At 31.2% G+C, this 23,438-nt stretch overlaps 3 protein-coding genes and 1 long non-coding RNA gene across 4 annotated transcripts; 2 read left to right on the top strand and 2 right to left on the bottom strand.

Moving 5' to 3' along the window:
- The first annotated feature begins 220 nt into the window (after nt 1-220).
- Nucleotides 221-5,700, top strand: LOC123221078 (putative aminoacrylate hydrolase RutD). Its single transcript, XM_044643760.1, has 11 exons — nt 221-420; nt 509-698; nt 810-892; nt 1,289-1,389; nt 2,594-2,689; nt 3,043-3,096; nt 3,500-3,648; nt 3,905-4,022; nt 4,228-4,315; nt 4,990-5,179; nt 5,282-5,700. The coding sequence occupies exons 1-10, from the start codon at nt 294-296 to the stop codon at nt 5,145-5,147; spliced, it is 1,164 nt and encodes a 387-aa protein (XP_044499695.1). The 5' UTR covers nt 221-293; the 3' UTR covers nt 5,148-5,179; nt 5,282-5,700.
- On the bottom strand, nt 4,314-6,796 carry LOC123221094. Its single transcript, XR_006503203.1, has 2 exons — nt 6,634-6,796; nt 4,314-4,726 (listed from the first exon to the last, which is right to left on the bottom strand). It is a non-coding gene; the product is annotated as an uncharacterized LOC123221094 (long non-coding RNA).
- Nucleotides 6,797-7,189: 393 nt separating this feature from the next.
- On the top strand, nt 7,190-10,816 carry LOC123221087. The gene is made up of 4 exons (XM_044643773.1): nt 7,190-7,342; nt 9,982-10,054; nt 10,140-10,195; nt 10,435-10,816. Exons 1-4 carry the CDS (start codon nt 7,296-7,298, stop codon nt 10,553-10,555), a joined length of 297 nt encoding a protein of 98 aa, XP_044499708.1. The 5' UTR covers nt 7,190-7,295; the 3' UTR covers nt 10,556-10,816.
- Nucleotides 10,817-13,472: 2,656 nt separating this feature from the next.
- On the bottom strand, nt 13,473-17,710 carry LOC123210615 (protein ABIL2-like). Its single transcript, XM_044629084.1, has 10 exons — nt 17,259-17,710; nt 16,460-16,596; nt 15,934-16,016; nt 15,679-15,829; nt 14,968-15,067; nt 14,727-14,819; nt 14,581-14,635; nt 14,394-14,482; nt 14,141-14,286; nt 13,473-13,956 (listed from the first exon to the last, which is right to left on the bottom strand). Exons 2-10 carry the CDS (start codon nt 16,562-16,564, stop codon nt 13,786-13,788), a joined length of 993 nt encoding a protein of 330 aa, XP_044485019.1. The 5' UTR covers nt 16,565-16,596; nt 17,259-17,710; the 3' UTR covers nt 13,473-13,785.
- Nucleotides 17,711-23,438: the final 5,728 nt, after the last annotated feature.

Below are 23,438 nucleotides of genomic sequence, written 5' to 3'. Positions count from 1 at the left end.
GTGTCTGTTTTTTCAACTCGCTCAAAGTCACAAGCGGTCCCAAACAAGAAATAATACCATCACGTGGATGAAAGTGTGAACTGAATTGGTGGTAATATTTGCCTTTGACCGAAACCGCCCCACTACGTGACAGCCGACCATCCTACGTGGCATTAACCACTCTTTACCTGACACGCGTCACCGACCATCCTCAGACTTGCTTAATAAAAGACGGGCACAGAAACCAACTCCTTCCTCTCTTCTCTCCTATTCTATTCTCTTCCTCTGCAATCACAGGCGTTTCCATAAAAACGATGCCGTATTGCGAGGTTCGCAAAGAGCAGAGCGGTGATTCTTCCGACGGAGCTTCACTCAACAATGGGATCAAGATTTTCTACAGAACGTACGGCAGCGGCCCCACCAAAGTCCTTCTAATCATCGGTATGGATTTTAAATATGATTCATTCTCGTTTGATGGAATTGTGATTGAAAATATTGGATTAGTGATGAAATGAAATGAACTGTACAGGATTGGCTGGGACGCATGATTCATGGGGCCCGCAGATAAAGAGCCTCACGGGGACGACTAAGCCCAACGACGAAGACGGCAATTTTGAAGAAATGGTGAATGGGAATTCAGGTGGAGGAATTGAGGTGTGTGCGTTTGATAATCGTGGAATGGGTCGGAGCTCCGTACCCGTTAAAAAGTCCGAATATACGTGAGTTTCTGATTGAATTTTCAGTTTACGTTTGTTCTGTTTATCAGCTGTAATTTTTGTGGCTTGTTTTATTTAATTATTTATTTTTCATGAAAATTTTACGGAGAACAGAACGAAGACTATGGCGAAGGATGCGATTGCTTTGTTGGACCATTTGGACTGGAAGAAAGTCCATGTTTTTGGGCACTCAATGGGTGAGTATATATTTAGGTTGGGTTGTATTTGGAAGTGCATTTGGAATAAAGTGCTTCTTTCTAAAGCATTTTAGCTGTGACTTTTGAACAGTGCATGCAAAGCACTGTTTTGAATAGTTTATAAGTATTTTTCTTACCTAAGAAGTGCTTTTCAAATGAGCAATTGCCCAGTGCTTCTTTCCAATTAGTTGAAAGGTCTTAATTTTGTGCTTTAACTATTTGAAAGTGCTTCTCCAACCACTAAATTTACTGATAATCAAGTTATCAGAATCTGTGAATAAGTCAACCTGTTCAAATTTACTGTGAGCTAAATACAAGCATTCTAAGAAAATTACTTAACTACTTTTTGAATTGATTCTAATATAAGTTTACTTAAATTTATTGTGATCAAATCAGGGGCTATGATATCTTGCAAGTTAGCAGCAATGGTGCCTGATAGGATTCTTTCTCTGGCATTACTGAATGTAACTGGTGGAGGTTTTGAATGTTTCCCGAAGGTATCATATGCAAACAAGAACAATTTTTGTAAGCTTCATTTAATCAATAGAAACATATTGCATAGTTTTTAATTTCTGTTTCTGTTCAGTGAGTTTGGATTCTTATATATTGAGCATGAGATTTTTAGTTCCTATTCAAGAATGAAAGAATACATTCAACATCAGAGCTTCTAGAAGTTGATGAATAGTGATTTGCTAACCCACTTTAAATCTGGTCACTACTTCCTAGATGAAATTCTCTTGAGAGAGCAGGATTGTGAATTTGCTTAGTCTTGCTTGGCATGTCAAACATTTACGATTTATGTTTTTTCCTGCAACCAGGAAGTGAGGTCCAACGGTCAACAGACTGAAAAAAGTAAAAGAATGTACAATTAGGTGAAATTTGTGATTGACCAGCGTTTTTGTAGTTGGTTTTGACCAAATCTAATTTGTGATGTTCAAATTTGACCAACTTAAACTTATACTGAGTCAATTTAAAGAACTTCTTGATATAATGGGAACATGATAATATATTATTGACTATAATGGGAACATGATAATATATTATTGAATATATTTATATAATAAATTATTTATATTATTTGTTAAATTATTAGCCAACCTTGAAGTTTGAAAGATGGACCTGTTCCGGATCAGATTTGAATTTTTTGTTCTTATGGTCAAACCGTATATGTTACCGTGATTGATTTGGGGAGTGGCGGGTACTTGCCAAAGATAGTGAGGTAGCTGATTTTACGTTTGTGGTAATTGACTTCATTCTTAGGCTTGAAATTTTGTGTCTTTATGCTAGAGCTTGACTGGCCTACTTGATTTTTGAAGACAATCTAACAATTTTCTAGAGTACAACGCATTGTGATTAAACAATTGCTTTTGCAAGATTAATGCACTGTTTTGCATGTTACAGAACTTACAATTTATTCTTTAAGACAATTAATCCTAGTTGGTTTTGCGGAACTCATACCAAGTGTACCAGTTCCCAGTTAAACTTCTATGTTAGCTTTCTTTCAATGGGCTTTTTAGTTTTATATTGGCTTCTAAATGCTGTCCGGATGTCCTCAAGTTTTTTGTATCAGTTGGGTGTGTCTAATCCAGTTTTTGAAAACATTAGGTTGTAGTAATACTTATGAGACAGACTCGTTCTAGTGGTCTGTAGTTGATTGCTCCAATTGTTAGTGCTGATGGAATGCTTCATCTTTTTGTACAGTTTGACCGTCGAACATTATCAGTTGCAATCCGTTTTCTAAGGGCAAAAACTCCTGAGGAAAGGGCTGCTGTGGACTTGGACACTCACTATACAGAGGTAGACAAAAACTATTTTCCTGGTGTTTTGGTAATTGTGAACTGTTCAAAAGACTATCCTTTATCCCTCTAAATTTGCATCCCTTTTTTTACTAGTAAGGAGGAGGGGAATAAGATTAAGATCACATTAGAAGTTAGATTTTCTTCAGACTAAAATTTGTATAAAAAAATCAGTTGTCTTCACCTGATCAAAGATTCCCTGCTCTAAGAATATTTTACTCACCTTTGTTAAAGTAAATCTCCGTGTGAATTTCATTTTGGTTACTACACTCTTATCATGGCCATAGAAACATAGTCATATTGTAAGCGCAGTTGCGAGACACCTTATGCATCTTATTGTTACATGATGTGCAGGAATATCTTGAGGAACTTGTTGGCTCAAGTACTAGACGATCAATCTTATATCAAGTACGAACTCCAGCCACCTTGCATCATTTTCATCTTGTTGAAAGATCATTTTTGCATCCTGAATTTACAGTTAGATGTTGCCATTTAGATCTACTCCCAGCATAGATGAATTTGTAGTCACCTATGCTGATAAACTAAAGAGGCTTCATACTTGTAGTACAACAGATAAAATAATACAAGTCGGTCATGAGAAACTATCATCTTCTTTTTTCTGATTCTTTTTTCTACCACTTTAAGTTCTAATTTGGCGTTCCCTCTGCAAGATTTGCATTTTTTTAATGTTATCATATCCTTAACCATTTCGGTTTCTTTTTTAATATTTAATTTTACTTTAGCTTCTGCATCTGTTGTATATATTACATTATGATTATAAATCATCCTGATATATATATATTGCTTGTAGGAATATGTAGAAGGTATCTCAGCAACCGGAATGCAGTCTAATTCTGGTTTTGATGGTCAAATACATGCATGCTGGACACATAAAATGAAACGGGCAGAAATTGAAGCAATCCGTACTGCTGGATTTCTTGTTTCAGTAATTCATGGCAGGTAAGCAACTAGGACAAATATAGTTCTCTAATTGTGTATAAGCTATGTCCTCTGTATTGCGTTTCATGAGATCTTGTTGCTTTTCCAGTTTTGATTGAACAAATTGCATGAAGACATACAATTATAGTATATAAGAATTTATCATTTATTGCTAAATTCTGTTTCACTTTTAAATTAGCTTAGTTGAGATGAAATATTGTAAGTATGTTCTAATGAATTGATTTGGGTGAACTGAAAAGGTGCTTTGAATCTGTAGGTATGATATCATTGCTCAAATTTATTACGCAAGGAGACTTGCCCAGAAGCTGTACCCTGTTGCTAGAATGATAGATCTTCATGGAGGGCATCTTGTGAGTCATGAGAGACCAGAAGAGGTAATTGGTTTGCTAATAGATTCGGACCATTGGATTTATGGAGTTGGCCATTGTAAGGCTTAGTTACATACACGGAAATAGTCAAATTTGGGTATTAATTGGCAAAGATTCATCATAGACGTTGGCAACTAGATTATTAAATTGGACTTGACTGAGACAATAAGGTTAATCAATATTATTTGTTTACTATTGTTTGTAATTTCAGGTCAATCAAGCTCTCATTGAGTTGATAAATGGATCCGAAAAGAAGATAAACCCACATGACTGGAGTAATTTGCCCAAGAAAACTTCTGGTAAGAACTTCAAGTTCAAGAATATCTTTCTAATTTATTTTAGTTTTTGTTCCAAGTGTTTTAGATTGAATGAGAATACTGAGTTATTATTGCCTAAGGGGTACAACGGGGCCAAACCTTCATTCTTTTTTTTCATTGAAGAGGAGTTTCTATGAGAAATAGTGAACTCTGCTTTTACTTGGCTTCCAATAATGCACTTACCCGGCATAGTTGAATCCTTTGTAGTTCCAAATAATTCTATACTCTGATCTTAAGGGACAATGCTCCTAGGATATCTCCAAACTATTAAATCACTTGAAATAGATGAACTAGTGCTTGAATATAGCCACATTCTCAAATCTCTGGAATATTGTTCCAAATCAAATAACCTGAAATGTGTTGTCTTGATTGTCTTCCCATCTCTCTTTCTCTCTGTAAAACAAGATCATTGTCAAAACAGGGAAATTCCTTTGTGAATGAATTGCCTACAGGTCTAAATTAGGTGAGCTGATTAAACTGGCTTCCGATTGATATTCTGCTGAAACTACTGTATTAATATTGTCTCCCTGACAGACTGCAAACAAATAGATGCACTAACTTTCAAAATGAGAGACAATCGCCAATATCAATATTTCCGTCATGCACAACTATTCCCTTTACTTGGCATCATCTTCTGATTTTTATTTCTTTGTCAGGTTTTCTGGGGAAAGATAAGAGCTGCATGTCAAGCACGATGGAGAAGCTACATCTTTTCCTATTATACCTCTTTGGTCTCTTTGCTTTAGCCTATGGGTATGGAAGAAGGAGTATACAAAATCTGAAACCAGTAAAGGTTGGAACTTCCCTCAAGTAATCTGATATCCAATACACCCTATCTTTTAACAGGTATTTACTCTTGTCTCCTAAATCTCAGAGACTCAACAACATCCTTCTGTAGAAAAATAAAGTCAGGAAAGAAACCTTACCGATTATATTTGGCCTACGCAGGGTTTCATACTTACATTGATTTCTCAACCTAGTGGGGCAGCCCTTCGCATTTTAGGCGGATTGCTTAATGATATATGAGTAAATTTACAGAAGAATACACTGATGAACACAACATGAATTTGGGTTGGGAGATACCAGCACAACCATATCAAACATATAAACTTATGTACACAGAAGGGAAGGGTGAAGTGGTGATGCATAACCCATGAGTCCCTCCCTTTCCCTTGGATTATGTTTTCTTGCAACAAATGATGATAAGAAACAACATTGTATCTCCCAGGACTAACCAAAAAACCAAAAAGCATATGCACAAAAGAGGACACCATTTTGGAACAATTTTGTATTTGAAGCAGTGAATTTATATTACTGCTAATATCCATGGAGTAAAAGAGTTGTGCTCTCTGACAAATTGCATCAAATTAATTCCAACAAGCTTATCAACAGAAATTGTAAGTATCCATAAGTTCTTATGTTATCATGAAATGAATCTTAAAATTTAAGAGTAATATAAATATATGAGTAATACTATGTATATATATTTTTTAATACATATAAATAATATATTATTATGCTCTCAAAAATGTATAAATATGCTGCTCGTATTATTTTAATCATATGATGACACATCACCTTCGTATTCAATTATACTCTCAAAAATGTATATTCATAGTTTTATTGAAATACATATATGTAACATGTGACTTATATGTAAGTGATAGCTTAAAGAGCAATATTATATATATTCATTTTGAGTATACATACTCATATGTATTATCATATGATTGAGAATTAATTTATCTTTAAATCAAAATAATTCACTGACATAATAACATACATCAGATATAAAAATTGTAAAACTTATTGCTCCAAACTCTCATTTTTAGCTGAGATCACTATAAAAATTAGGTTTTTACTTCATATTTTTACGGTTAAAACGCAAAATCAATGGATTAATACTTCAAGTGAATAAAAATATAACAAAAACCAGAAAGTTGGTTGAATTTTGTTTAAAACAGAAATTATAATTATAATTCTGTGCATTGTTAACTGAAGAACTGAGTAGTGTATTTCTGTAGACACAAGTAATCGACCTAGCTAGTCGACTCTACAATTTTATTAAAACAGACTAGAACCAGAGCTAAATCAGGCTAAGAGACAAGTGGTGAGAAGATGAAGGCATAGGAATATCTAATCTAAGTGTTTGTGGAAGCTTAAAATTCAGCAAAAAAAATCTCGTTCACAGAACTAGCTAGCATAAGATGAGAGGGAGGGAAACATAATACAAGTGAAAAAGGAAAAGATTGAAAACAAAGAAACTTTGCTTGCATAAGATGAGAGGGAGAGAAACATACCTGGCGGTTTATTGAGAAACAGAATGACAGCTTTGAGGTAGCTTGTGAAGACTGAAAACGAAAGCGAAAGCAAAAGCAAGATGCTAATGCTTTGAAAACAACGAAAGAGAGGAAAAGATATAATTAAGTGGTGCCAGGTAATATGCTTTTGTACCGAGGGAGAGGGACGAGAATAATATAAAATGATTGCAAAATATACCTGAGAATATCCTATTATTCATCAATAAAAAGCAGCCACCCCCATGCCTATCATTTTCTTTCTTTCCATGTATACCTTCAATAATAATATCAGGGCTCCTACTATTTCATCCATCATCACTTCTTGCAGCAGACACGTCCGTGGGCTGTGTTGGGCCTTACTTTGCGCACCCCATTTTACTCAGGGTATAAAGACGGGTTTCATCTCAACCAAATGTTTTCTCTAAAATTTTATATTTAATAATTAATTTTTTAATTATTATATCAATGAAATTAGGAGTTCGATTTTAAATTTTGAATTCATATTTTTTTATTTAAGTCAACCATATTTTAGTCAACCATCGACATAAATTTAATACGCTGCCGTTTTCATCCCACTAAAATCTTGAACCCTACTGCCTTGTTTTAGAATTGCCAGTTGCCTTCAGTTCTCCCTCCAACTGAGCCCTTGAAGCAGAGAAGAAATGGCTTCTACAGCAGCTTCAGATGACTCCAAATGGGAATTTAGCTGGTTATAACTTTCTCTCTTCCCTCCTATTGCTGACTATTTCTTCATTTCTCCGTACTTGTCCTCGCTTTAATTTTACAGTGAATTTATGTTTTGTTTTCTCAATAATTTAAATTAATACTTGAATTGGTTATTTTGAGTGTGGGTTGTAAAATTTCTTCTCTATTTCATTCTATCTTCTTACTTTCTCCTATCAAAACGGTTTTAGTTGATGATTAGATGTGGGTTTTCTTATGATTCTGTTTCTACATTGTTTTATTTCCAATTGATGGAAATTGTTAAAAAATATTGGTTGTACTTTTTAAATGCGAGAGAGCTAATCCTTTAATTGAATATACACACAAACGCACATATTTACATATTTGTATATTGCATAGTATTCAAAATTTTGATTCTATTCAATTTTGTTATAATTATTACAAGTATGTGGGAGTGTTTGAGGAAGCTTTTCTTATGTTATAAGTTGTGTTAAAAACACCCGTAAAGTCAATAGTATTACGCAGGAATATTGGGGCACATTCTTAAAAAAAAAAAAATTGGGAACAAATTAACATGGTGGAAAGTTATAATATCTTGGTTTGAATGAATAAAATTTTATGAACTTCAATGATTTGTTTGTTAAGGAATATGATAAGAATAGCATTGTAATTGACAAGGGTGTTACATGATTGGGTGACAGAGAATGTCATGATCGCAAATCAAGTAGGTTGGTTTTTTGGTTGTAAGGACAAGTAGATAATGTCACCTAATATGTTATTCTTTTAGGTAGTTGACAAAAGCACATGACTAAGTGGTATCATAACAAACTCAAGTCCTTATCAACCCGATAGGTTAAGGTTGGCCAAGGGTGAGACAAATTTGTTAAATGTAGCACTGGATGGAGTGAAGATTGTATCAAATGATTGAATATTGTTGAAATACAACACTAGATAAAAAAAAGTTAGATTTTGGATTTATAAGGTAATGATTGTACCATCTAATAGAATAGTCTTTTGGGTAGTTGGTTAACATTTAATTTGTGATATAAGGAGATTTGCTAGTATATTGGTTGATATGTAGCACAATTCCTTACAAGCAACTTATTGTGTTTTTTTTTTTTTTTTTTCCAAAAAGGTAAAGCCAAATAGTCACAGTTTGAAGTTAGTCTTTTCTCTATGAGAGGTGAGTGCATGTATGAGATGAGAAATTTGCAAAAGAGCATGATTAAGGATTGCCATTAATCTAGTTTTATGCCTTGTCTTGTTGACAAACTAGACAAATTTCATGCATTGCTACTAGTCATTCCACAATTTTTACTAAAGATAGGCTGCCTTTAAACATGCTCTTATGCATTTTCATTGTGGGTAGCTTTTCCATTTTTTTCTTGGTTCTCCTTGATCAAATTCTTCTTCAAAATTTCCCATTTGGAAGCATACACTGACCTCATTCTAGAGTAGAAAATTCATCTTAGAAACTACTTAGTCTTGCCGCCTTCAGCATATACAGCAAGGAATTATATCATGCACGAAATCTTATAATGTCCAATAGCCTTTTCTCATGGTTAGGTGCTTACTAATTACCGATAAGATTAGTCCATTAGATGATGCTATTCACCCACCTCTTGTAAACCGAAATCGCCACCCATTTTTAATTGCTATGAGAATACAACATCCCTTCTCGCCCAACCATGTGATTTTGGTGCTATCCCTAGCCAATCCCATGTCACATTCGACATTATTCTTAGTTAGGCCTACTCAACCTTGGTATCTCACCTTGTTTGTCTAGACCATCTTTTCAGGCTTTTAGTATGGAAATAGGTAGCTCACATATTAATAATAATGAATTTGTGTATATATATATATATATTAGTTGATGTTGTCTATTTGTCTTTATACACCCAAATTCTGACTAATCTCTATTCGATATGAGATCACAGCAGTTATAAATAAACTACACTGCCTAATAGTTGCTTTCTGTTGATGGCAAATGCTTAGCTCATGATACTCAGATCAGTAATTATTCATCTTGATGGAATTACATTTTTTAATGTCACTGGCATAAAGGCCCCTAATATATATGCCATCAGCATTATTAGCTCTAAAGTAATTCTATTGGGACTTTAATCCTGCAAATGCAAATTATCCAATCAAATGCTTCTTCTAATTTTCAAAACAAGCCCTAAGATTGTTGAAAATACTATAGGGCCCTGGTTTGGTTTTTAAATTAAACATAGATGTGAGATATTCTTGGGATTAAAATCTGCTTCAATTATTTGTGTTGTATAAGTACCATGGATATATTATGTGATCTCTTGAGCATAGAATAGATGAGGGATCCTAAGTTAAAAAACAGTTATGTTTTCTATTAAACCAAATATTAAACTTGGCATAAGTCTAGCCATTAAAACCTTATTAGGAACTCAGAAAAACATTCTAAAGTTAAATAGAACAACTCCAATTCAATTTGATTAAAAGAAATGAAATTGATTTTGGTCAAGTGAAATTACTAGCAGTGTACACAAACTGTTAAAGGCTCATTATTTTCGTATGAGATTTTAATCTGGAAACCAAACTTGACCTGTTGGCTTGTTTGTTGTTATAGAGTAGATTTGGACTGAAAATCTTTGCTTGGTATGTTATTATAAAATGGATTCCCATTTGCAGTGACTTTGAAATAGATTATGAGTCTGAGGAGAATGCTTCCATGATCTTTGCGGCATTAGCTGTTGATAAGGAGGTGACACATCCAAACACTCTGACAACCTCTTGCTTAATCAATTTTAATTTAAAGCTAAATTATTGAATTCAATTTCTGAGTGCAGTTGCAGCCAGATAAAGTAAAAAGGCAGATGTCAGTTGCTAATGGCAAACTTTCAGTGTGAGCTTCTTCTCTTTCATACTTCTGGGATGGAATAACCTTACTGAACAAGTAAATTTGTAGTCTTGTTTAAAATGTATTTTGTTAGGTCTTGAATGTAATGATTATTTGAATCTATCTTCACTGGAAAAAATTTCTGTGGCATGTTTAGTAAATCCTGTTTTGTTCTCTTTTGCCTGGACTGGACCTTGCATTGTAGTAGGTTTCTCATTTTGCTTCTTTTTCTGCTTACTGGACAGACACTTCGAGGCAGTTGAAGCTAGGTTTCTTCGTGCATCATTTTCTGCCTTTGCGGATGTGCTTACACTTGCAACAAAAACAATTGAACAGTTTGGTCAAGGAATGGATTGTCACGCTTAATGATACTTGGATCACCAGTTGTGATGCTTCATTAGCAAATTGAGCTCAAGTTCAATCAGCAATCTGCTATTGTGGTTTACGCTAAGTATGATTTGTAATTTAACTTCTGAGATCACGTACCCCTAGCGATGTATGTCTGTGGAGACTTGTAGTGTTAGTTTACACTCTTAGGCCATTGGCTCCAAGAAGTTAGAATCATAGGAAAGCTTTGTAAGATTCTTGTTATATTTATGGTGGCAATTTGTTGAACTCATTCATTCAGTAGGAAATGTTCATAATTATCATCAATGGAATGGTTCCTTGTAGGGATCCAATCTCCATGAGCAATCTCTAACTTTACTGAGTCACATAATGTTACGGTTCAAGACTTGGCCTGAGAGTGGCTGAAGACGAGATAAAATATGTAGTTTTGCGCTTGTAACTCTTTTCAGGTTAGGTACAGAATCATCAGGAATGGCGCTTATAAATTACAGGTGCTATTGCCATGAAATCTCACAACTACTCATAATAATAATAATAATAATAATAATAATACTATATATATATAAATAATAATGATATATTCTTAAACGATTAGTTATAATTTTATTTTTAATTTTTAAATATTTAATTATGTGTATAAAATTTAGTATATAATAATATTTTAATTATCTAATCATATAATGATATATTATTTTTTATGTATAAAATTATATATATTATTTATACATATAATATTATTTTTTTATTGTGTTAAAAAAATGCTTTCAGATGAGGACAAATAATAGGGTATAATCCAAAATATTTATGTGAGTATATATAATTTTATTAATTGATAGAATGTTTTTAAACTAATAGTGTATTGAGACGAGATGTTAGGAGAAACTAGAAAGTAATAGTGTTCTTGTATTATTATCCAATAATAAAGGAATATAGGTAAAACATGAGATAAGCCATGAGCAATATGAATTATTCAACTTTCTATACCAATTAGTATACAAAAATAATAGATTCAAAATTCCTCCCTCATGAACAAAAGATATCCAATGTCAAATAACAAAAAAATAAAAAACAGAGGGTAAAATGTCAAACTCTGCTAATTGTGCAGGAAAAGGTACTTTTATAAGGTAGGAATCCAATTCATCACTTTCTGGTAAGTATCTCCGTCATTTCAATATGTATGAAAACATATAAATAAAGAAAATTATAATAAATGCCTACAATTAAATGGTGTTAAACGAAATTATTTAAAACTCTAAGAATTAAGTAAAAATATCATTAATTTGAAAATTAACTAAACTGTCTTTATATATAAACCTCACATTTTTCACGATTTACTATTTAAATTCAGAGAAAATTTTGGATCTTCCACGAACGTAATGGGTTTTTGTTTTTTCTATCGATTTTTCATATTTTTCGATAACCGAAAATGACAAGTAAGGATAGTATATCATCTTACTTCTTGTTTAAATCAATTTATTATTAAAAGTATTGAGATTTGAAAGAGATTTTGAGGTTTGAATGTTTAGAGTTTCGATTTTGAACAATGCATAAAATATTTTGATTCTTGATTGTTTTGTTTGAATTTCTTGAGGGATTTTATGTTATTAGATGTGTAGATTTGATTTGTGTTGAAATTAGAGGCTGAAATGACGATTTTTGATCGAAAAATGGGTTACATTTGTCAGCGTTACGATAATCTCTCACAAACGCTCGTGGGGTAGGGGGAAATTTAGCGTTTTCAAAATTTCAGGGGGAGGGGGAAGAGAGGGAAATCCATAGGAGTCCGTAAAAATATTTACACTAAACTATGGGCAGTCCATGAAAACAATTGGTTGGGTGGAAATTGATTTTTTTTTTTTTAACTATGGGAGCTGTATGAGACAGACTTTAAACGACCATAACTTTTCATTTAAGAGGAGTTACAGGGCCTGTAATATATCAATGTAATGCTCGTTTCGAGTTGTATAACGACAACTAGCTTCGCCGGTTGTGCCCAATTTGAAGACCCAAATAAAACTGTTTTAGTGTGTATTATGTAATTTTTATGATTTTGAGCTTGTTTATAATCAAGCTAGACTTTTTTGATATGTAATTTTCAAATTTAACATCTATCTCTTTAGTTTTATGCTTTTCTAGACACATTTTACGATGTAATTACGAAATTTCAGATTCATTTTTTGGTTTTCTCGTTCCTAAAAACGTATAGTTTTCAAAATTTAGATATGTTTTTTTAGATTTTCAAGTGAGTTTTTTATTATTGACATTCTAAGGTATTTCAATATATCTATTTATTTTTAATATATTATTTAAATATTTTATATATTGTGTAATATCAAAATACCTTCAATATTTTTCAAACATTTCATTTAACACCTAAATTATTATTATATATCCAAATACCCTTTTACATGACATACAAATTATATTTAACAAATAAAATTAAGTTTTGCATTAAAATTCATATAAATACTTTTTTTCATGAATTGATTTTTTCGATTCAAATTCAAAAATACGAATTTTTTTCTTTCGAACGAACTCATAGTAATTAATATTAAGTAAAAATGAGAGTGAGAGTGAATAATTAAATGATATGAAAAGTGTATGTAATAATAGTGAGAGTGAGAGGATTTATATAGATGTGGTGAAGAGTAATTTTGGTATTTTAAAAAAAAAATTAAGACATTTTTGCTTAGGAATAGAAAAAATAGACATTTTTGCTTACGAATGGGAAAAATAGACATTTTTGCTTAATAAAAGGGTAAAATGATCATTTAATTTAATTTCTCTATAAATGATATGCCAATAAGTATGAGAAATACTAAAAATGCTAAATGCATTGTTTTTTATGTTAAATGAATAGGAAAGAATATTAGTAATGTGTTAGACATTCAAAGGATGAGCAAAGCTTACATAAAAACCAAAAATGAAACAAGACTGGAAACAAGATTGGTAATTATTCTAGGAAGTGATAAAATCAGCAGATTCCCTTACAATATAACCTAACAAGAATGTAGGTAGCACTATAATTTGCATAGTGAATAGCCAGCAATTGATGACTCGAAATAATGGTAAATTAGAAGGATCAATATATTCATTCCAATACAAGAAAAAATATATAACTACAAGCAAGAAAAAACTTTCAAACAAAGGGAAGAGCAGAAAGTGCAAGCATAAGGTTGTTCATTGCTTTGTTGACCCCTTATGTGTCTAATTTCGATTCTTACTATTTATCTGTAGCTTATATTTCATCAGTATTCATCCAAATAAGTATATAGCATGTCATCTTTCTTTGATTTGCGCCTACTAAGCAATGCCTTCAGAAGACGCTTACTTTTACTAGGGTATTGTTCCATTTCTTTGTAGGTATCTCTCTCAGCTGGTAGGCGCATTGAATAAGATTTCCGAGGCTCTGAAGGGTACTGCAAAGTAGAAGAGACAATTGCAAGATTTTAGCAGGTTTTGTGTGGAAAAGGAAGCAGGAAAACACTAAATGTTTTCCTGATAACATTAAAAAAAGGCAGAGCAATAAAATTTATAGTCCCATTAGTTTGCATGTCCGATTGAACTTAGTGTATGACAGATTAAAATATATCCTATGCTCACCCGTCGTCTGGCATCAGAACCATTTGGAGTAGTTGGCCTACTAGAATTCGGGGTTGTTGGCCTTTTAGCACTTGGTGTTGTTGGTCTACTTGAGACAGAACCAGAACGTAAAAGTGGAAATCGATGTGGTGACACCGTTCGTTTCTCTGAAGTATAGAAAACCAAAACCATTAGTTGAACATCATAGACAACAATGATTACATACCAAATATTTTAATGCGAAGACACGACAGAATTCAATTTGCATATGGACCTAGATCCTTTTTGGGCATAGTATTAGCAAAGGAAAATGTTCCAGATCGCTGTGGAGGTTGAGGTGAAGGTGAGGGAGTTTGCCCTTTCCTGCATGAGATATCATTAATCATCAAACTCACATGCCACAGTCAACTGCAGTGGTTCTAGTTAAGTGATGCAATGTAAAACATAACTGTAAATTTTACCTAACTGAAGACGTAGGGGTTTCTCTTGGGGTCTCTCTAAGTGTGGCTCGGACAGCTTCGAGGAATCAAGAAAATTATAATAAAATTACATTAAAGTCTTGCTTGCAACATGAAATATGATATGAATGGAAAGTAAGGCATACTACCATTTCTAAATTGATGCCAGTCATCTTCATCATCTAGGCTGCATCCCAGGTACTTTGACTTGGTCCGGTTGGCACCATGCATGGTCTCCCCAACTGACCACAAATTTTAAGACATCATAACATCAAACCATGTTTAACTGTACAGCTAACAAGAAGAATATAATTTACAAAAAGAAAACAGCAGAACAAAAAATGTTTACTGGGGTAAAAGCAAAAGAGGCTAAAAGAGAAATATGACTACCTGGCAGAATGTACCGCTTATGATACTTTGGAGTATTTATCACCAGTGACTGCTGGGAGACACCTTCATGATCAATATACTCTTGGCAAGTCCGAAGTCTCTAAAATGCCACACCAGTGTAACAGGAATGACAGAGCATGGTGTTAATTTTGCTTGCCTCAAATCAGAGACACACATAATTTGCATATTGGCCAGAATGCAATGCATACACATTATCCAGTAATATCAGAACTCAAAACTAGAATCACAGTGAACAGTCATTCCCAGCTGAATATACATGCGATATCTACTTAAGATTTGATAACAATTTTATGCCCAGATCTGAAGTCTAAAATTTAAGGGTTTGCCATCAGCTAGGATGCTTGGTACAATCAAGTAAATCTAACAGCAAAGCCTTTCTATTTAAACGTGAGTGACCCAGTTGTGATTTATTTTATCCAGGTGAATTTCAGTTTAACCCTGGAGATTATACAGTTTTCAGAATTGTAATAATGTTATGGACCCCACTGGTTCACCCAACTGACATGATGGAAAGAATTGGCTATTAGAGAAACAAATCATCATCAAAGTAAAATTCAGCATAGACAAAATAGATTGTTACTTGATTCTTTTTATAAATAATCATCAAAGTAAAATTTCTTCTCCAAATCTGAAAGATAGCAATTTCTATCTCAGAATAATTTGACAAATCCACAGCAGAATTCAGCATACCTGCTCAATGCAAGATACTCTGAGCTCTGTACATGAGACTTCATCAACCTTTGCATCTAAGAGATCATTAACCTTGTAAGTCACAGAACCTAAATGGTCCACTGTATTCACAAGAGCTTTGATGGCATAATCTTTCAATGTTTCTACCACACTGCAGACAGAGTAGATTGTTCAAACAAAAAGAAAGAGCATGAGAGGATTGAGATGAAATCAATTCCATGGTTGAAAACATCAGCTGTTATTAGAGTAACTCACATGTGTTTCTGATCATCATTGGTGTAAGATAGCTCAAAATACTCAGCTGCTGAGTATAATTGTGTTCTCAGGTTCTTCAAATCCTGAGAGAAATAAAGCAAACAAATGAATAAAAATACAGAACATTAGTGCAAGTTTTTTAAAGCCGATTAATCTATGGCAAATAGATTAATTTACATTCATTATGAATATAAAAAATGCTTTCTCTTTCTACAACACTCTTTGAGAATAGAGAGAATAAATTAGATATGACACTCTCCACCACTTAAATCATTTAAAAAAAAAAAAAGGAGCATAGGATTAAACAAGAACTAATTTGAGAAACACAAGCCCTTACTTTGCAACTTTCCTGTTTCCTTTCCTCAAAAAGGTGAATTGGATTCAAATTTTGACGGTGCCAAGGTGGAATATTTTGTTAAAACAATAGTGTCATAAATAAAGCTAGCAATCTTAAAAAGAATCCAAGAAAGAATATTTAGGCTTTATAGTCCAATGAATAAAATCTACACAAGAGAAACAGTGGTACCTTGAGACTATCTGAGAAGAGCAAGCTCTGCTGCATAGAAACCTCATCATAATTTGAAGCATCTCGAGTCATGGACATTGCAGAAGTTGCAGTCATAGTACCCATGAAGGATAAAATTGTACTCAGCAGCCCTTATTCTATAACAATTAAGACCATCGAATCAAAATCCAATCCAAAACTAAAACTAAATAAACCAAGCAAAAGAGACAAACCGGTATTGATCCTCAGCCTAATACTACATTTTTATGAAAACAATTAACAATAATAGCAACTGCTAATTAAGTGAGTGTGTTGGGTGAAAGAGTAAAAGTGAAAGAGACAAGACAAGGAGATAGAACCTAAACTCAAATTCTAAATTGAGCCCTAAGGATTTTAAAATTAAAAATCCTTAAAGAATCAACAATGATGCAGCAACAACAACAAAACCAACAAGCATGAGATATGGAGAGACAGTCTTCAAGAACAAGTTACAACTAATAAGATGCCAAAATCCTCTTCAGACAATAATATAAACTATGCTAAAAACTGATTCAAAAAACAATAGGAAAATCAACATAAAATAAGTCATACAATACATTGCCAGTTCTGCTGCTAACCAAGAAAGCAAAAACAATTGGACATTTTATACAACTGCAACAGTTACAAAAAGCTCATTTTGTCTAAGTCTTGAGCAACACCCTAATTACAAATTAAGATACTAAAAAAATGCAAACCCAGAAAGAAAATGACACATAATCCTAAAAAACATCAAAAGTTCACTTTTTTGACACAAAAAAACTGAACTTGGACAGTTAACTACCTGGATTTACTGAAGCACAGAAATTTAGTTCTTGTTTAGGAAGTGTATGAGACAAAACCCATTCACAATGAGGATTAATTGTCAGAAAAGAGTGAAGGCCAAGTGGTGAAGAAAGCCGGGGAAATGGACTATGAAGAGGACAAAGAAAGTGATGGAGACAAATATGGTTCGGCAAAGAAAGAAAGAGGAAAAGGACAAGGGGGTAAGTTTAGAGTTGAAGAAGAAAAGGGGAAGAAGAGAAAGAGAGGTAGTTTTATTAGTTGTTGAAGAAGAAGACGAAGAAAAAGAAGCAGAGTGAAAGAGGAAGCGATGGGCCAGCAGCGGCAGAAATCATCATCACGGCCAGCACGTCTGTTTAGGCAAGCAGGGAATCACGAAGCACTTCTTCCTTTCATTCTAGGACATCGAAGTCTCCATGTTCTGGGTCTCTAAAATAGAATATATAGAATAATAGGAGTTGAAATTTATCTAAGTATATTTTATTAAATAATTTTAAAATGGAGTTCTTCTGACTTTTTTTCCTTTTTTTTTAATTATATTTTCTTTCTTACTAAAAAAAAAAACATAATTTTAAATGGTATTGTGAAATTATCTCAGGTAAGGAGTAGGTGTAGAGTAATTTCATCAGATGGATCCCTTGAGTAGAATTTTGTAATAGTTTTTTATTACAAAAAAAATTATATTTAACCAAATGATTTTAAAATAAAATAAAAAATAAATAATTATATAATTCAATTATAATTTATTATTTTAATTTATATAATTTATTTTTATATATAATTTTATTTATAATTAATCAAATTTAAATTTTTAATTCAAAATCATATATATTTAATTATGTAATAAAAAAACATATATATATAATTTTATCATTTTTTAAAAAGAGATGTTTTAATATGTATTTAGTAACCAATGTGATTGAATTGATATGAGAGAAAAAGAGGCAAAGCAAATAAATCACTAAACTATTGAGGCATTAGTCTCCTTTAGGGTTAGATTCGAATCGAGTTTGTTTAAGCTCGAGCGAGCTTGAAATAAGCTAGTCCTATATAGGCTCAACCAAGCTCGAGTTCGAGCTATTCATCAAATTTCTTAATTAAAAATTTTGATACAAAACGATATCGTTTTGATTAATATATATTAAAACGATATCGTTTTAATAACAAAATAGTTAAAAATTCAAGTTTGAAACAAGCCGAATTGAATTCGAACCTAGTTTGAACTGGACTTCCACGAGCTCGAGCTCGGTTTGGCTCGAATTCAACCCTAGTCTCCTTTAAGGCTCCATGGTTGAAGAGAATTAGAAACTAAAATTGGTAAAATGTAACCCATTGCTCATCATTTGGTTTGCCCACTTTTATTTTTATTTCTATTATATTAGGAGATCAATTCCACTGGGCAAACAGAATTACGACCCCCCACTAATTTTTATGATGTTTTAATCAACTAAAGATTCGGACAAAATTTCCTAGTTACAAAATATTTATATATTTACGATATTTTTACTATATTATAAGTTTATGTGAGTGGGGCAATTACCCGATGTTTCATATTTTACCCTAATTTATATTATATGCATCTAAACTCCCATTTAATTTTTATTCCAATGAAGTAAAATTTGACACATAATACTAGCTAATAGGGTTGATTATAAAATATCCATAAGCTGGTGTCGAGTGGGTCTATCTCTCAACTTTCAATTCTGCCTTTCTGCCATTCACTGGGGTGGAATCTTTAACCGATTGATTTAACTTTTCAACTATCTCTAATTAATCATGTTCTAAATGGCCATGAAGTTTATCCCATATAATTTGTTTTTTTTTTAGTACAAGAAATCTCATATAAGTTAAATTATTATATTGAATAAAAAACAATTATATTAAATAAGATAAACTCTAAATCTAATGATCGATCTCATAACCATTAAATCAGATAAATCAAAAGTTTGATTTTAATATGTTACTAAAAGAGACTTAAACTTATATTCTACTTTACATTATTGTTAACCTCTTGCTTATGGTATTATTAAATGATGTATTAATGTTCTAAATACTAAAGTATACAAATTTAATCACATTTTTTTATATTACAAAGTGTAATATTTTGCTTTCTTAGTATTTTCCAATTTAGTCTAACTAAAGATCAATTTAAAAGACATTAAGTTATATTAAAAAAAATATATATATAATCAAGACATTTGTACTTGAGAATTTTCTTAATCAATCTCTAATGCAAATGTATTAAAGTTTTTGTAATAAGAATATATACCAATAGTTAATTTTTAATTTACTTATTTATTTAAGTAAGAGTTTAAATTTTTATATGTAGTGAAGAGCCTTAAATTCATTCACTTTAATATATAGAGTCTTTTTGTTGAAATATATTAAACATATAAATATGGAGATTAAATTATATATTACACAAAACTAATTAGTTTGTGTTAAAGTTTAATTTATCACACTTATATACCAATCATTTTACTTATTTTTATTAGATATGAGACTATTTTTTTTTAATTTACAATACATTTTCTCAAGTTTCAAGTGCAACCATTATAGGTTAATAGACATGCTATTTGGTTCAATTTGTTTGGATGAATGTATTGTCACTTATATCCAAAAATATTTTAAATGATTAGGTTTGTCATCTGACTTATATTCTAACATTATATTAAAATATATTAAATTTATAAGTATAAAAATTAAAATTTATATTATATAAAATTAATTAATTTATATTACGATCTAACCCATCACAATTATATATTATTTATTTATTTAATTTTATTAAATATAAGAGTCTTCTCTTAAATCTCTAACACTTCTTTTTATTGTTTAAATTATTGAAAGATTTAATCGTTGCACGGCTCACGGAAGGCTAGGTGCTGCTGGTGCAGTGTTATTTTCATTATTTAACTCAAGTTAAAGCCACAACCACTTCAAGTATAAGCTAAGAATTTATTTCCCCACCGCTTTTATTTATCTTTATTGATCGAAAAATCCTGCAGGGTTGGAGTATAAAGGACTGTGTCATGTTAGATATGAATCCTTGGAATATTCTGAGATTAAAAGTGAGCAGGAGAGAATTGCCCTAGATATAAATATATTATTAATTATGATTAATATTTGATTTATAATTAAATGAAAAAAGAATTTAAGAGATTTCTCTATGAGGCCATCAAAGGTTAGTTTTGAAATCTCATCGGAAACATATATGCCTTCATCCTTGCTTCAAAAAATCTAAAGTTAGAGCAAAAAACAAAAATTAAAATTTTCGTCGCCCTATTTGAATTTACTAATTCAATAAAATTATACTACATATTCTTATAAATAATATATTATTATACAATTAGATGATAAATTAAAAAAAAAAATACATACTAACATAATAATATATTATTTATGTATTTAAATTATATTTAAAATATATGTATATATAAAATATTACTTTTAATTATAATATATTATCATATTTTGAATATTGTACTCTTTGGATCTGTCTATACAAATTTATTATACTTTTATACACTAAACATTGATACCATAAAATTTGAACACTTTTTAAAATATTTTGGCATTTAACTAGAGTGTAAAACCCGTACAAAACTATTATTCAATCACACAAAAACTTTTATATTTCTGTCATATCTTTTGAGTATATTTCTTTTGTCTATGTAAAGACATCGAGAATGAACCCAAATTTTAGATTGTTGATTGTCAATGATTGAATTTTTTAGTTAGATCTATGATTTAATCGAAAAAAATTAATAATGAATTAAAATTCTAAATTATATATCTGTGAAAGAATGAGTTGATAAGATTATTAATTTTACTTTTATCTAAAGTTAAAAATAAAGACAGTTTAGATATTATGTTATATTTATGATATAAATATTTAATACCTAAAAAATATGATAATTTTATATAAATAAACTTATTTAATGATAAAAATTTAAATTTTCATTTATTTAACGTCAACCATTGAGTATACGAAATGAAGGTTTGATTAATATCAAATATTAGAAATATTATAAAGTTAAAATTTTGATTATCTAGTGAATAAGGTTATAAGTATAAATAAAATATTTTGGTTGAATTATTAAAAATTTTAAATTTTTTTATAATAAATGACTTTATCCAAATTAGTTAATTATTTTCAGAATAAAAAAATCATATAAAATATAAAAAATTTTAAATTTAATAATCAGTCTTGTTATTATTAATTAAATAAATAAAAATTCAATTTTAATATATAATTAAATAAGACTTTTTTAAATTTTAATATATGCACTTGTAATATACAATAAAAGGGTAATAAGGAGCGTGACTTCACGTTCTGTGGAGAAGAGTGGGTAACGTGAATTCGAGAGACGTGGTGTCGGAATTACCCAGTCCTGTCCTGTGAATGCAAACAGACAAAAGCGGCGAAGGTGATCATTCAGCTTCAAAGACTTTAATTATGTTAATATTTTTAATATTTTAAAAATATATTCATCGTGATCATAAATTCATAATATATATTATAAAAATTTTAGAATATCTACATTAAGGAATACATTAATTAATTTATTTTGGGAAATATATTTAGAAAAAAAAGGTACATTTTTTTATGAAAACTTTTTCAAAAGTGATAAAAAAGCATTGTTTCTGATATATTTGGGTGATGCAAAAGAAGCTTATAATTCTTCTCGAATGGCAACAAAAGTCATATATTTTCCACAATTTTGATAAAATTTTGACCAAAAGGAGGATTCAAATTCAATCATGGCCCTACATTTGGGTAGTTGAAGAAAATAGAACGGCTCTTGATGATTGATCTGATAAGATGGACGGCCATGTGGGTATGGGTTTTACTTAAGAGTTTGAACTTGCTTTTTAGTAAAATTATTAAATAAATAAAAAGTTTGATTTTTGAAATGTAATCAGTGGCGTGAATGGTGGAAATTGTACTGTATTGTGTGGACCCTACCGTAGAGTGGAATGATTGTTCGTTTCCAATACGACCACATCATGTGAACACTTCTGACAGCCACCATCGACAGAAATCTTTCGTGCGACTCGAAATTCCAAGGGAAATTTCTTATAACCCTCCAAGTTTTGTGAAAAGACTAATACCCTCAACTTTGGAAACTATCCAAGTTGTATTAGTTGTCCTAATGATAATTTGAGTGATAAGATTTGAAGTATGTGGGTGAAAATTTAAATTTTCTCTAATGATATTTTAAAATGAAACTTATCGATTTATCTAAATATAGTAATTATGAGATTAATTATAAGATCTGAAGTTTTACTTATTTGAGATGATCAGTTTAAAATAAAAAAAAAATCTAACTTAAAGAAGCTTTTTTATTATAAAAAAAAAAGTTTTCTTATGCTAGTGAAGCCTAGTTTTGTTCTTCTTGATATTATTTCAAGTTTGAGTAAAATTAGGGATCAACTCTTATACAAAGAATTAAATATGTAAATATTTATATCATGTGCAGGAAAATTTGAGTTTCTTCAACATTATTTTGGCACATCAATGTACAATTATAAATTAAGTTAAAGAAGTTTGGGCTGTGTGAGGATCTAATGAAAAAGTTAAAAAGGGTAATTATTTGGCAGAAATTTTGTATGGGTCAGTCATAGCCTTGGATTGACATTGATCCAAGGGCTATGAAAGGCCCAACAATATTATTGGACTATAAAAGAGAGTAACATTTGAGGATGGGTCACGCCAAATTTACTCCTTTATAATAATTGGCACTCAATTTACGTCCAACAAATCTAAAATTCACTCGAAGTCCCCATGTTAATGCATTTTTTCTTATATAGGGTTAGAGTTTATATAGTATACTTGAAGAGTAATTTTGGTAAATCTTAGGTATATTGGTCATTTTTGTTTAACTCCTATGAATTTTGGTCATTTTCATTTAAATCCAAAATAATGTGGTCAATTTCGTTTTGGCACATGAGATATGGTTAATTGTATTAATTTCCCAAAAAAAAAATCTATTTCCATCAAATAATAACTTGTTTATAATTGAATTCATTTTCACAAGCGTAGCTTGGTGAATCTTGGGCTTTCTTTCTGCCCCATAAAAAATTGGGCTTTTTTCAGTTTCGGCTCATGAATAAGTTAACAGCAATCATGCAATGCTTCGTTTGCTCAAACTTTTGCATTTCACCTCATGTGCCCCAT

Source organism: Mangifera indica, chromosome 1 (assembly GCF_011075055.1).
Source record: "Mangifera indica cultivar Alphonso chromosome 1, CATAS_Mindica_2.1, whole genome shotgun sequence".
In the NCBI taxonomy this organism is placed as follows: Eukaryota; Viridiplantae; Streptophyta; class Magnoliopsida; order Sapindales; family Anacardiaceae; genus Mangifera; species Mangifera indica.
Note: the sequence above shows the minus strand (reverse complement) of the source record. Positions and strands in the feature narration are given on the sequence as shown.

Coding starts and splice junctions, on each gene's coding strand:
- LOC123221078 (XM_044643760.1), top strand. CDS start 294: ATGCCGTATTGCGAGGTTCGCAAAGAGCAGAGCGGTGATTCTTCCGAC. Junction 3,649..3,904: donor GTTTCAGTAATTCATGGCAG/GTAAGCAACTAG, acceptor TTGAATCTGTAG/GTATGATATCATTGCTCAAA. Junction 4,316..4,989: donor TTTGCCCAAGAAAACTTCTG/GTAAGAACTTCA, acceptor TTTCTTTGTCAG/GTTTTCTGGGGAAAGATAAG.
- LOC123221087 (XM_044643773.1), top strand. CDS start 7,296: ATGGCTTCTACAGCAGCTTCAGATGACTCCAAATGGGAATTTAGCTG. Junction 10,055..10,139: donor CATTAGCTGTTGATAAGGAG/GTGACACATCCA, acceptor TTCTGAGTGCAG/TTGCAGCCAGATAAAGTAAA. Junction 10,196..10,434: donor GCTAATGGCAAACTTTCAGT/GTGAGCTTCTTC, acceptor CTTACTGGACAG/ACACTTCGAGGCAGTTGAAG.
- LOC123210615 (XM_044629084.1), bottom strand. CDS start 16,564: ATGGGTACTATGACTGCAACTTCTGCAATGTCCATGACTCGAGATGCT. Junction 16,017..16,459: donor TCTTCTCAGATAGTCTCAAG/GTACCACTGTTT, acceptor TATTTCTCTCAG/GATTTGAAGAACCTGAGAAC. Junction 14,483..14,580: donor ACCCCTACGTCTTCAGTTAG/GTAAAATTTACA, acceptor TATCTCATGCAG/GAAAGGGCAAACTCCCTCAC.